This window comes from Cyclopterus lumpus, chromosome 16 (assembly GCF_009769545.1).
Source record: "Cyclopterus lumpus isolate fCycLum1 chromosome 16, fCycLum1.pri, whole genome shotgun sequence".
Taxonomy (NCBI): Eukaryota; Metazoa; Chordata; class Actinopteri; order Perciformes; family Cyclopteridae; genus Cyclopterus; species Cyclopterus lumpus.
In genome coordinates, this window is record NC_046981.1 from 387,501 (window position 1) to 399,706 (window position 12,206).

General features: G+C 45.1%; 2 protein-coding genes across 3 annotated transcripts in view; one reads left to right on the top strand and one right to left on the bottom strand.

Annotated features, from left to right (window-relative positions):
- Positions 1-6,547, bottom strand: part of col6a4a (collagen, type VI, alpha 4a) — an 81,891-nt gene extending 75,344 nt beyond the window's left edge. Inside the window, exons 1-4 of the mRNA XM_034553102.1 lie at positions 6,443-6,547; positions 5,198-5,291; positions 4,571-4,673; positions 2,520-2,677 (exon numbers count right to left, since the gene is read on the bottom strand). The gene's annotated coding sequence lies outside the window, so the exon portion shown is untranslated. The remainder of the gene's footprint in view (positions 1-2,519; positions 2,678-4,570; positions 4,674-5,197; positions 5,292-6,442) is intronic.
- Positions 1-7,089, top strand: part of tmem116 (transmembrane protein 116) — an 8,755-nt gene extending 1,666 nt beyond the window's left edge. The window contains exons 5-10 of one of the 2 annotated variants that reach the window (XM_034553106.1): positions 3,680-3,784; positions 3,994-4,077; positions 4,297-4,432; positions 4,514-4,658; positions 4,739-4,818; positions 6,435-7,089. In XM_034553106.1, coding sequence (XP_034408997.1) covers positions 3,680-3,784; positions 3,994-4,077; positions 4,297-4,432; positions 4,514-4,658; positions 4,739-4,818; positions 6,435-6,664 — 780 coding nt within the window. In that variant the 3' untranslated portion in view covers positions 6,665-7,089. Of the gene's footprint in view, positions 1-3,679; positions 3,785-3,901; positions 4,078-4,296; positions 4,433-4,513; positions 4,659-4,738; positions 4,819-6,434 lie in introns of both variants that reach the window. The other variant, XM_034553104.1, reaches the window with a different exon arrangement.
- Positions 7,090-12,206: the final 5,117 nt, after the last annotated feature.

Consider the following 12,206-nt stretch of genomic DNA (forward strand, 5'->3'; position numbering starts at 1 on the left):
CGTTATTCTGCATTACTCCGCTCTACGGTACTCGGCTCTACGTTATTCTACGTTACTCCGCTCTACGGTACTCGGCTCTACGTTATTCTACGTTACTCCGCTCTACGGTACTCGGCTCTACGTTATTCTGCATTACTCCGCTCTACGGTACTCGGCTCTACGTTATTCTACGTTACTCCGCTCTACGATTCTCCGCTCTACGTTATTCTACATTACTCCGCTCTACGGTACTCGGCTCTACGTTATTCTACGTTACTCCGCTCTACGATTCTCCGCTCTACGTTATTCTACATTACTCCGCTCTACGTTACTCGGCTCTACGTTATTCTACGTTACTCCGCTCTACGGTACTCGGCTCTACGTTATTCTACGTTACTCCGCTCTACGATTCTCCGCTCTACGTTATTCTACGTTACTCCGCTCTACGGTACTCGGCTCTACGTTATTCTACGTTACTCCGCTCTACGGTACTCGGCTCTACGTTATTCTACGTTACTCCGCTCTACGGTACTCCGCTCTACGTTATTCTGCATTACTCCGCTCTACGGTACTCGGCTCTACGTTATTCTGCATTACTCCGCTCTACGGTACTCGGCTCTACGTTACTCGGCTCTACGTTACTCTACGTTACTCCGCTCTACGATTCTCCGCTCTACGTTATTCTGCGTTACTCCGCTCTACGGTACTCGGCTCTACGTTATTCTACGTTACTCCGCTCTACGTTATTCTGCATTACTCCGCTCTACGTTATTCTGCATTACTCCGCTCTACGGTACTCCGCTCTACGTTATTCTGCATTACTCCGCTCTACGTTATTCTGCATTACTCCGCTCTACGGTACTCGGCTCTACGTTATTCTGCATTACTCCGCTCTACGGTACTCGGCTCTACGTTATTCTGCATTACTCCGCTCTACGGTACTCGGCTCTACGTTACTCGGCTCTACGTTACTCTACGTTACTCCGCTCTACGATTCTCCGCTCTACGTTATTCTACGTTACTCCGCTCTACGGTACTCCGCTCTACGTTATTCTGCATTACTCCGCTCTACGTTATTCTGCATTACTCCGCTCTACGGTACTCGGCTCTACGTTATTCTGCATTACTCCGCTCTACGGTACTCGGCTCTACGTTATTCTGCATTACTCCGCTCTACGGTACTCGGCTCTACGTTACTCGGCTCTACGTTACTCTACGTTACTCCGCTCTACGATTCTCCGCTCTACGTTATTCTACGTTACTCCGCTCTACGGTACTCCGCTCTACGTTATTCTGCATTACTCCGCTCTACGTTATTCTGCATTACTCCGCTCTACGGTACTCGGCTCTACGTTATTCTGCATTACTCCGCTCTACGGTACTCGGCTCTACGTTACTCGGCTCTACGTTACTCTACGTTACTCCGCTCTACGATTCTCCGCTCTACGTTATTCTGCGTTACTCCGCTCTACGGTACTCGGCTCTACGTTATTCTACGTTACTCCGCTCTACGTTATTCTGCATTACTCCGCTCTACGGTACTCGGCTCTACGTTATTCTGCATTACTCCGCTCTACGGTACTCGGCTCTACGTTACTCGGCTCTACGTTACTCTACGTTACTCCGCTCTACGATTCTCCGCTCTACGTTATTCTACGTTACTCCGCTCTACGGTACTCCGCTCTACGTTATTCTGCATTACTCCGCTCTACGTTATTCTGCATTACTCCGCTCTACGGTACTCGGCTCTACGTTATTCTGCATTACTCCGCTCTACGGTACTCGGCTCTACGTTATTCTGCATTACTCCGCTCTACGGTACTCGGCTCTACGATACTCGGCTCTACGTTACTCTACGTTACTCCGCTCTACGATTCTCCGCTCTACGTTATTCTACGTTACTCCGCTCTACGGTACTCCGCTCTACGTTATTCTGCATTACTCCGCTCTACGTTATTCTGCATTACTCCGCTCTACGGTACTCGGCTCTACGTTATTCTGCATTACTCCGCTCTACGGTACTCGGCTCTACGTTACTCGGCTCTACGTTACTCTACGTTACTCCGCTCTACGATTCTCCGCTCTACGTTATTCTGCGTTACTCCGCTCTATGTTGCTCAACACATTCTCATCCCAACCATAACACGGAGCCTTTGTCAAGACTTTTGTTGTCACTTTCTAACTCACCGGTTAGCTCAGAATGTCAAACTGGGATGCTCCACAGAAAACATATGAAAACTCTTGGTTATGTTTAGGAAAACGTACGTAGAGTCAAAGGGAAAACATACAAATATAGAATAACGGCCGACAGATGCTTTAAAGTCCTTCATGAAAACAATGTTTTAGAATCATTCTGATAATTTCACTGAGGAGTCCAACCTGCTTATTTAGTGTAATATTACATATGTAATATTTAAGTGCGTAGTTTCTCTGTGTTGGAAGATAATATGGGATTTCCTTTTCCTCAAAACAAAAAGAAGCCTCATATGAAGCTGGCTTTGCTTGATCCAGAATCACAAAGACCCTTTACAACTACTTACATTCAGCTTCAGACTGGAAACTAACACCCCAGCTGTCAGTCACCAGCTGCAGCCACTTCTCTCCATTGTTATTTGGTCCTTCCCAGCAGCTCAGTGATTGGAGGATGGGTGTGTCCGTCTCCCTTCTGTACATCTAGTGGTCATCAGAGGAACTGCAGCTGAAACACCAAAGCACTGACTTTAATGACCACTGATGTAAATGTAAACAACATGATACATAAGAACATAACTCATAATCACAGATGTGCTTGTTCCCAAACTTGGAGTTGAACCCAGACCACCTGGGTGAAACCAGGAACCCACGAGAACACATGAGGGCTGCTTTAAGACCTGAGATCCGCTCTGTGGATTTGTAAAAACTCATCATTTGACCCATTTAGTCCCAACTCATCAAATACCGATGCTTATACTGATAAACACAATACCAAGTGACAAGGAACGCTTAATAGTCAGTTTGAGATGCACCGAGGAACCCTTTAGTCAGTTTGAGACAAAATAGAAGAACCCTTTAGACTCTAAAGGGCTCAAACTGACTAAAGGGTTCCTCGATGCGTCTCAAACTGACTAAAGGGTTCTTCAGTGCCTTCCAATAACCCTTTAGAATAAGTTTGAGACGCATCAAGGAACCCTTTATCATCAGTTTGAGACGCACAGAGGAACCCTTTAGAACCAGTTTGAGATGCACCGAAGAACCCTTAAGAGTCAGTTTGAGATGCACCGAGGAACCCTTTAGAGTCCATTTGAAATGCATCAAGGGACCCTTTAGAATCAGTTTGAGATGCACCGAAGAACCCTTAAGAGTCAGTTTGAGACACACCAAAGAACCCTTTAGTCAGTTTGAGAGGCATGAAGAACCCTTTAGTGTCAGTTTGAGATGCATCGAGGAACCCTTTAGAATCAGTTTGAGACACACCGAAGAACCCTTTAGAGTCAGTTTGAGAGGCACCGAAGAACCCTAAAGAGCTCCTTCTGTCTTTTCTACTCATATTTAATCGTCTCAACATTTGTCTCAGAGTTCCTGAACTGGTCCTGAACTGGGATGAAACAGAGCAGTAGAACCAGGACAGACCTCATGAACACATTCCTGACCTACATACATTGTTCCATTTCTTGGCTTCGTACGTTTGACCAAACTACAAACTGTGTCTTTGTTCTGGCAGATTCTCTACATGGCCTCCTTCTTCTACACCCTCAACTATGTGTTGAACCTCTACACAGGAATCAGAGACAAGTTCTACAGCTGCATCAACAGAGTCCCACCTCAGGTTCCTGCAGGTTCTTTTATGAAATACAGCTACGCTACAAACATCTGATGATCTTATGGAATATGAAGCATTGCTGTCAATGAAACTAGACTAGATCCAGGTCATGTGTTTGTCCAGGTCTTCAGCAGAGTGAGCGCTGCGCTGCTCCGCAACACTGATGTTCATGCTCCTGGCTTCTCTTTGAACTGGCGCTCCTCTGCTGTTTGCAGTCTGTTTCCTGTTCTGCTGATGACGCCGGTGTTCATACAAGGAAACATCAGCCAATGTCAGGCCAACTTCAGCGAGCCCTACAGGTGCGTGAAGAGTGATGAAGTATTTACATTACATTTAGCTGACGCTTTTATCCATTCATACGCCGTACAACAGCTACAGGGAGCAATTCAGGGTTAAGTGTCTTGCTCAAGGACACATCGACTAGGGCAGGGATCAAACCACCGATCCTCTGAAGGAAAGACGGACCTGCTAACCACAGTCGCCCATTTACCTGCGCCCACGGTTCTCCACCCCACCAGGTGTCTCCTGATGCACACCGGAGCACTGTATCTCACGTCCCAGCACCTGCAGACAATCACAACCTGCAGCCGGCTGCACATCTACCGCATCGCCGTCTTCCTCGCCACCTTCTCCCTCACCCTCCTCAGCATCATCGTGAGTGACGTCACGAGACGCGCTTCAACCCGATGTCCACAAGTGGACCTCGGGTTGAACGACCCTGCTCTCCTGTTCCAGGTGCTTGTGGTGAAAGCCCGTCGTATTTACAGGCGGGTCGTGACCTCAAACGGTTACCTGGGCCACCAGCAGCAGGCCTCCTTCCGCGTGATGGACCGGCGGATGCTGCAGTACCCGCTGATCTTCATCCTTTGTTGGGGTCCAGGTTAGTGTCTCGTTCCTACATCACGTGGTAACAAAGGAGATGGTGAGCCGGGTTTGACTGTCTCTGTGTTGTTCGCTCAGCGGTGAGTCTGGCTCTCCTTCGGCTGCTGATGCCCTCGACCGGTCAGGGTGTCGCCGGCGTCGCCTTCTCCATATCTCAGGTGAGGTCTGGAGCTGTTTATCAGTATGGGGTCTGATCACCCCTGTGGACCGGTCTCTTTACGAGTCTCTTTGAAGAGCTTTGATTGACCTTAACAAGAAATGTTGACAGGCCCCTGACCCGCCACGGCCCCTAGACCTGGATCCAACAGACCTTTTCAACATCCTTCCCTCAGAAGAAATTATTATCTGTAACTTCAGTGCCAAAAGTTAAGACATAAGTTCATTTCTGTCAATAAGTAAGTCTCTGTTTATTATTTAAGTGCAGAATTAAAACTGTCTTAAGAAGTTCATAAAGTAAAAGACATACCAATACAACTCAAATATTTGAATTCTGCAATCCACCTCTTCATAAGTAAAAGGTAGGAAGCATCACTTCACCAGTTGGTTTGAGGCCTCGAGTTCAGCGGTTGGCCGTCGCCTCCTTGTCATCATGGATCCCACTGCTCTTCTCGGTAAGACCCGCCCTGTGTCACTGGTTAGAGACGATTGGTCAGAGTTAGACCAATCACAGCGCTTGAATGCCGCACACGGTGTACCTTGCCAAGAAGAGCAGTAGACTTCATAATAATACATCACAATCTAGTTTTTTGGAGCAAGATGTGAAATAGAACTCGGAGCTAAGTACAACTGACCACTGAATAAAATATTTTTAGGACCAAATGTTACAATTAAATTTTTGAAATGAAAACAAACTGTGAAAGAGTTAAAGATGTCAGAAAAACCGATTCAACTCCCAGACTGGACAATAGCATAGACTTCTATACAACCGGAGAAGTCACCCCCTGGTGGTCAGGAGAGTGAATGCAGCTTTAACACATGAAGCATAGACTTCTATACAACCAGAGGAGTCGCCCCCTGCTGGTCAGTAGAGAGAATGCAGCTTTAACACATGAAGCATAGACTTCTATACAACCAGAGGAGTCGCCCCCTGGTGGTCAGGAGAGTGAATGCAGCTTTAACACATGAAGCATAGACTTCTATACAACCAGAGGAGTCGCCCCCTGCTGGTCAGTAGAGAGAATGCAGCTTTAACACATGAAGCATAGACTTCTATACAACCAGAGGAGTCGCCCCCTGGTGGTCAGGAGAGTGAATGCAGCTTTAACACATGAAGCATAGACTTCTATACAACCAGAGGAGTCTCCCCCTGGTGGTCAGGAGAGAGAATGCAGCTTTAACACATGAAGCATAGACTTCTATACAACCAGAGGAGTCACCCCCTGGTGGTCAGGAGAGAGAATGCAGCTTTAACTCATGAAGCATAGACTTCTATACAACCAGAGGAGTCACCCCCTGGTGGTCAGTAGAGAGAATGCAGCTTTAAGACATGAACCATAGACTTCTATACAACCAGAGGAGTCACCCCCTGGTGGTCAGTAGAGAGAATGCAGCTTTAAAACACTCAAAGAACAGGAGGATGATTCAAGGAAATACGGGAGAATGCTCAGCCCTCTCAAATCAATTAAAATGAAGTAGCCTGTGACGAGTCCGAGGTCAGAGGTGACGTGTCGCTCTCTCTCTCTATCGGGCCTCAAGCCAAATGGTTGAGAACAACAACCCAAGTTACTTTGTAAAGGAGCAGAACCAGTAGCTTCAGTGTGTCCTATGTCTGCAGGCGTTCACCTCGGCCTCTCAGGGCTTCCTCAACTGTCTGGTCTACGGATGGACTCGTGGAGGTCTCCGTGGAGCCGGCAGAAGGGTTTTGTCTCAAGACAAGGACACTCAGACGCCTCTGCTGAGATTACAGAAGAAGACGAGCTACCAAACACTTCGCACCAGCTGAAACGGCCGAGACAAACTGAAAAGGGAGCAGGTGGAAAACCCGGCGGCTGCGTCTCCGTATAGATAGACATCTTGAACCACTGAGGCGAGAAAAAGGAGAAGAAGAAGGAGAAGAAGAGGGGAGTTCACAACAAGAGTAAACAGGATGTGAAAGAGGTTTAAATGTGATCGGGGTCACATGACCGAGGAGGAGGAAGAGCCTCTTCGCAGGTTGAATCCGATTTAAACCAAACCAACAGATTGATGAAACTAAAATGATCTTTAGTTTAGTTTCAGGAAGAATCCTGATCCTCCTCCTCCTCCTCCTCCTCCTCCTCCTCCTCCTCCTCCTCCTCCTCCAAAAGTAATTTATTTCTCAATATATTTAATGTGTTTCTTTTGGTGTCATTTAATTGCTTTCTTTGGTTTGATATCTTGGTTTGATATTGTAAGAGCAGAATATAAAAGTGTATGACGACAATAATAATTAAAGTGGATAACAGTTCTGACTCCACATTATGAATATTGGAATATTATGGGAATGAAGACAGATCTCAGACACAAACTAAACTAACAACTACAAAGAGACACACAACTACAGATACACACACATACAAAGAGACAAACTACAAAGAGACACACATAAAGAGACACAAACAACTACAAAGAAATACACAGCTACAAAGAGACAAAAAAAACAAAGAGACACACAACTACAGATATACACACATACAAAGAGACAAAACTACGAAGAGACACAGAAAGACAAACAACTACAAAGAGACACAAACAACTACAAAGAGACACACAGCTACAAAGAGACAAACTACAAAGAGACACACAAATACAAAGAGACAAGCAACTACTATGAGACACAAACAACTACAACAAGACACACAGCTACAAAGAGACACAAATATAAAGAGCCAAACAACTACAAAGAGACAAACAACTACAACAAGACACACAACTACAAAGAAACAAACAACTACAAAGAAACAAACAACTTCAGAGACAAACAGCTACAAAGAGACACACACATACAAAGAGACAAAATATTACAAAGAGACAAACAACTACAATGAGAAACAAACAACTACAAAGAGGTCAACTACAAAGAGACACAAAGACAACTACAAAGAGACACAGACGACTACACAGAGACACAGACGACTACACAGAGACACAAACGACTACACAGAGAAACAAACGACTACACAGAGACACAAACGACTACGAGACACAAACGACTACGAGACACAGACGACTACACAGAGACACAAACGACTACACAGAGACACAAACGACTACACAGAGACACAAACGACTACAGAGACACAAACGACTACACAGAGACACAAACGACTACACAGAGAAACAAACGACTACACAGAGACACAAACGACTACGAGACACAAACGACTACGAGACACAGACGACTACACAGAGACACAAACGACTACACAGAGACACAAACGACTACAGAGACACAAACGACTACACAGAGACACAAACGACTACAGAGACACAAACGACTACACAGAGAAACAAACGACTACAACGAGACACAAACGACTACGAGACACAGACGACTACACAGAGACACAAACGACTACACAGAGACACAAACGACTACAACGAGACACAAACGACTACAGAGACACAAACGACTACAGAGACACAAACGACTACACAGAGACACAAACGACTACACAGAGACACAAACGACTACAGAGACACAAACGACTACAGAGACAGAGACACAAACAACTACACAGAGACACAAACGACTACAGAGACAGAGACACAAACAACTACACAGAGACACAAACAACTACACAGAGACACAAACGACTACAGAGACACAAACGAGACACAAACGACTACACAGAGACACAAACGACTACACAGAGACACAAACGACTCCAACAAGACACAAACGACTACAGAGACACAAACGACTACACAGAGACACAAACGACTACAACAAGACACAAACGACTACAGAGACACAAACGACTACAACAAGACACAAACGACTACAGAGACACAAACGACTACACAGAGACACAAACGACTACAACAAGACACAGACGACTACACAGACACAAACAACAACAAAGAGACAAATAATAAAAAGAGACACAAACGACTACAGAGACACAAACAACTACAAAGAGACACAAACGACTACACAGAGACACAAACGACTACAGAGACACAAACGACTACACAGAGACACAAACGACTACAGAGACAGAGACACAAACGACTACAGAGACACAAACAACTACACAGAGACACAAACGACTACAGAGACACAAACGACTACACAGAGACACAAACGACTACAGAGACAGAGACACAAACAACTACACAGAGACACAAACAACTACACAGAGACACAAACGACTACAGAGACACAAACGACTACAGAGACACAAACGACTACAGAGACACAAACGAGACACAAACGACTACACAGAGACACAAACGACTACAGAGACAGAGACACAAACAACTACACAGAGACACAAACAACTACACAGAGACACAAACGACTACAAAGAGACACAAACGACTACAGAGACACAAACGACTACAGAGACAGAGACACAAACGACTACACAGAGACACAAACGACTACAGAGACAGAGACACAAACGACTACAGAGACACAAACGACTACAGAGACAGAGACACAAACAACTACACAGAGACACAAACGACTACAAAGAGACACAAACGACTACACAGAGACACAAACGACTACAGAGACAGAGACACAAACAACTACACAGAGACACAAACAACTACACAGAGACACAAACGACTACAAAGAGACACAAACGACTACAGAGACACAAACGACTACAGAGACAGAGACACAAACGACTACAACGAGACACAAACGACTACAGAGACACAAACGACTACAGAGACAGAGACACAAACAACTACACAGAGACACAAACGACTACAGAGACACAAACGACTACAGAGACAGAGACACAAACAACTACACAGAGACACAAACGACTACAAAGAGACACAAACGACTACACAGAGACACAAACGACTACAGAGACAGAGACACAAACAACTACACAGAGACACAAACAACTACACAGAGACACAAACGACTACAAAGAGACACAAACGACTACAGAGACACAAACGACTACAGAGACAGAGACACAAACGACTACAACGAGACACAAACGACTACAGAGACACAAACGACTACAGAGACAGAGACACAAACAACTACACAGAAACACAAACGACTACACCGAGACACAAACGACTACAGAGACACAAACGACTACAGAGACACAAACGACTACAGAGACACAAACGACTACAGAGACACAAACGACTACAGAGACAGAGACACAAACAACTACACAGAGACAGAGACACAAACAACTACACAGAGACACAAACAACTACACAGAGACACAAACGACTACAAAGAGACACAAACGACTACAGAGACACAAACGACTACAGAGACAGAGACACAAACGACTACAGAGACACAAACGACTACAGAGACAGAGACACAAACGACTACACAGAGACACAAACGACTACAGAGACAGAGACACAAACGACTACAGAGACACAAACGACTACAGAGACACAAACGACTACAGAGACACAAACGACTACAGAGACAGAGACACAAACAACTACACAGAAACACAAACGACTACACCGAGACACAAACGAGACACAGACACACAAAGCAACTGGATAAACATGCTTTCCGTAACGTAAAAATACTGAAGAGGTTTCAGGATTAAGGAACTCCGCGTGTCCGATGAGTTGTGGACTCATTTCTTTAGGTCAATTATTATTATTGTGTAGTCTTTGTGGTGTGTGTGTAGTCTTTGTGTCGTGTGTGTAGTCTTTGTGTCGTGTGTGTAGTCTGTGTCGTGTGTTGTGCAGTCTGTGTCGTGTGTGTTGTGTAGTCTTTGTGTCGTGTGTGTAGTCTTTGTGTCGTGTGTGTTGTGTAGTCTTTGTGTCGTGTGCGTAGTCTTTGTGTTGTGTGTGTTGTGCAGTCTGTGTTGTGTGTGTTGTGTAGTCTTTGTGTTGTGTGTGTTGTGTAGTCTGTGTTGTGTGTGTTGTGTAGTCTGTGTCGTGTGTGTTGTGCAGTCTGTGTTGTGTGTGTTGTGTAGTCTTTGTGTTGTGTGTGTTGTGTAGTCTGTGTCGTGTGTTGTGCAGTCTGTGTCGTGTGTGTTGTGTAGTCTTTGTGTCGTGTGTGTTGTGTAGTCTTTGTGTCGTGTGTGTAGTCTTTGTGTCGTGTGTGTTGTGTAGTCTTTGTGTCGTGTGCGTAGTCTTTGTGTTGTGTGTGTTGTGCAGTCTGTGTTGTGTGTGTTGTGTAGTCTTTGTGTTGTGTGTGTTGTGTAGTCTGTGTTGTGTGTGTTGTGTAGTCTGTGTCGTGTGTGTTGTGCAGTCTGTGTTGTGTGTGTTGTGTAGTCTTTGTGTTGTGTAGTCTGTGTCGTGTGTGTTGTGTAGTCTGTGTTGTGTAGTCTGTGTCGTGTGTGTTGTGTAGTCTGTGTCGTGTGTGTTGTGTAGTCTTTGTGTTGTGTAGTCTTTGTGTTGTGTAGTCTTTGTGTAACCCTAACCGTCCTCACAGCTGATTACACTCTTTGAGACGAGGACAAAAGACTTCCCGTCACGCTGAAGGAACGTAAACACAATGCAATGCGGGGAAGTTTGTAATTTGTGTATAATCTTAAACTGGGAGTCCTGGGATTGTTAACTAACTAATTAACACGATTGCTTCCCATGGGTGATCAGTGAAGCTCATTGGGACGTCGTCAGTTATCATTTGCAAAGCGTACAACAATCAAGGGAGTATATTAATTTTAATTTGAATATGAGCTATCCAGAAGTGGCAGCCATCTCATTAAATCCGGTTTATTCCTCTTCACCAGGGCTTCTTTGGGACGGCATGTGGGTTCCCAGTTATTGGAAGTTATTTAAAGCCCTTGTGTTATGAGTCTCTACTGCCCCCCAGTGGTAGGGCGGTAGAGTGATCCACATTGATCTGATAGCCATAGAGACTTCTAAAGCCAGCAATTGTTTATGGTTGCAGAGAAACAGCAGTATATTGTCTGCATACAACCAAAAGATATGTTCCATTTTAATAACACGATTACCAGGTGAGTGTGTTCTCGCGGCCAGAGGTTCAGGGACAATGGAGCCGTAACCATTTACCCAAATAAATAACACAATTAATTAATTACTCAGCGAATAACCTTCCAAAACGTTGAACATATATTTCCATTTGACATATTGAATGGTAATATGCATCAGGATGACATGGAGAGGACGTTGGTAGTAAAGGAGCTGCAGCCTTCAACACTTTACCAAGAAGTGGAAGAAAAGGTCTTTGAATTCTTGGTATATTTCTGGAGCAAAGCCAGAGGGTTAGGGTTAGGGTTACCTAAGTTAGGGTTACCTAAGTTATGTACCCTAACCCCAGAGGGTTAGGGGTCAGGGTTACCTAAGTTAGGTACCCTAACCCCAGAGGGTTAGGGGTCAGGGTTACCTAAGTTAGGTACCCCAACCCCAGAGGTGACGTCATCGACGGCTTCCTGTCGCTCTGCAGACG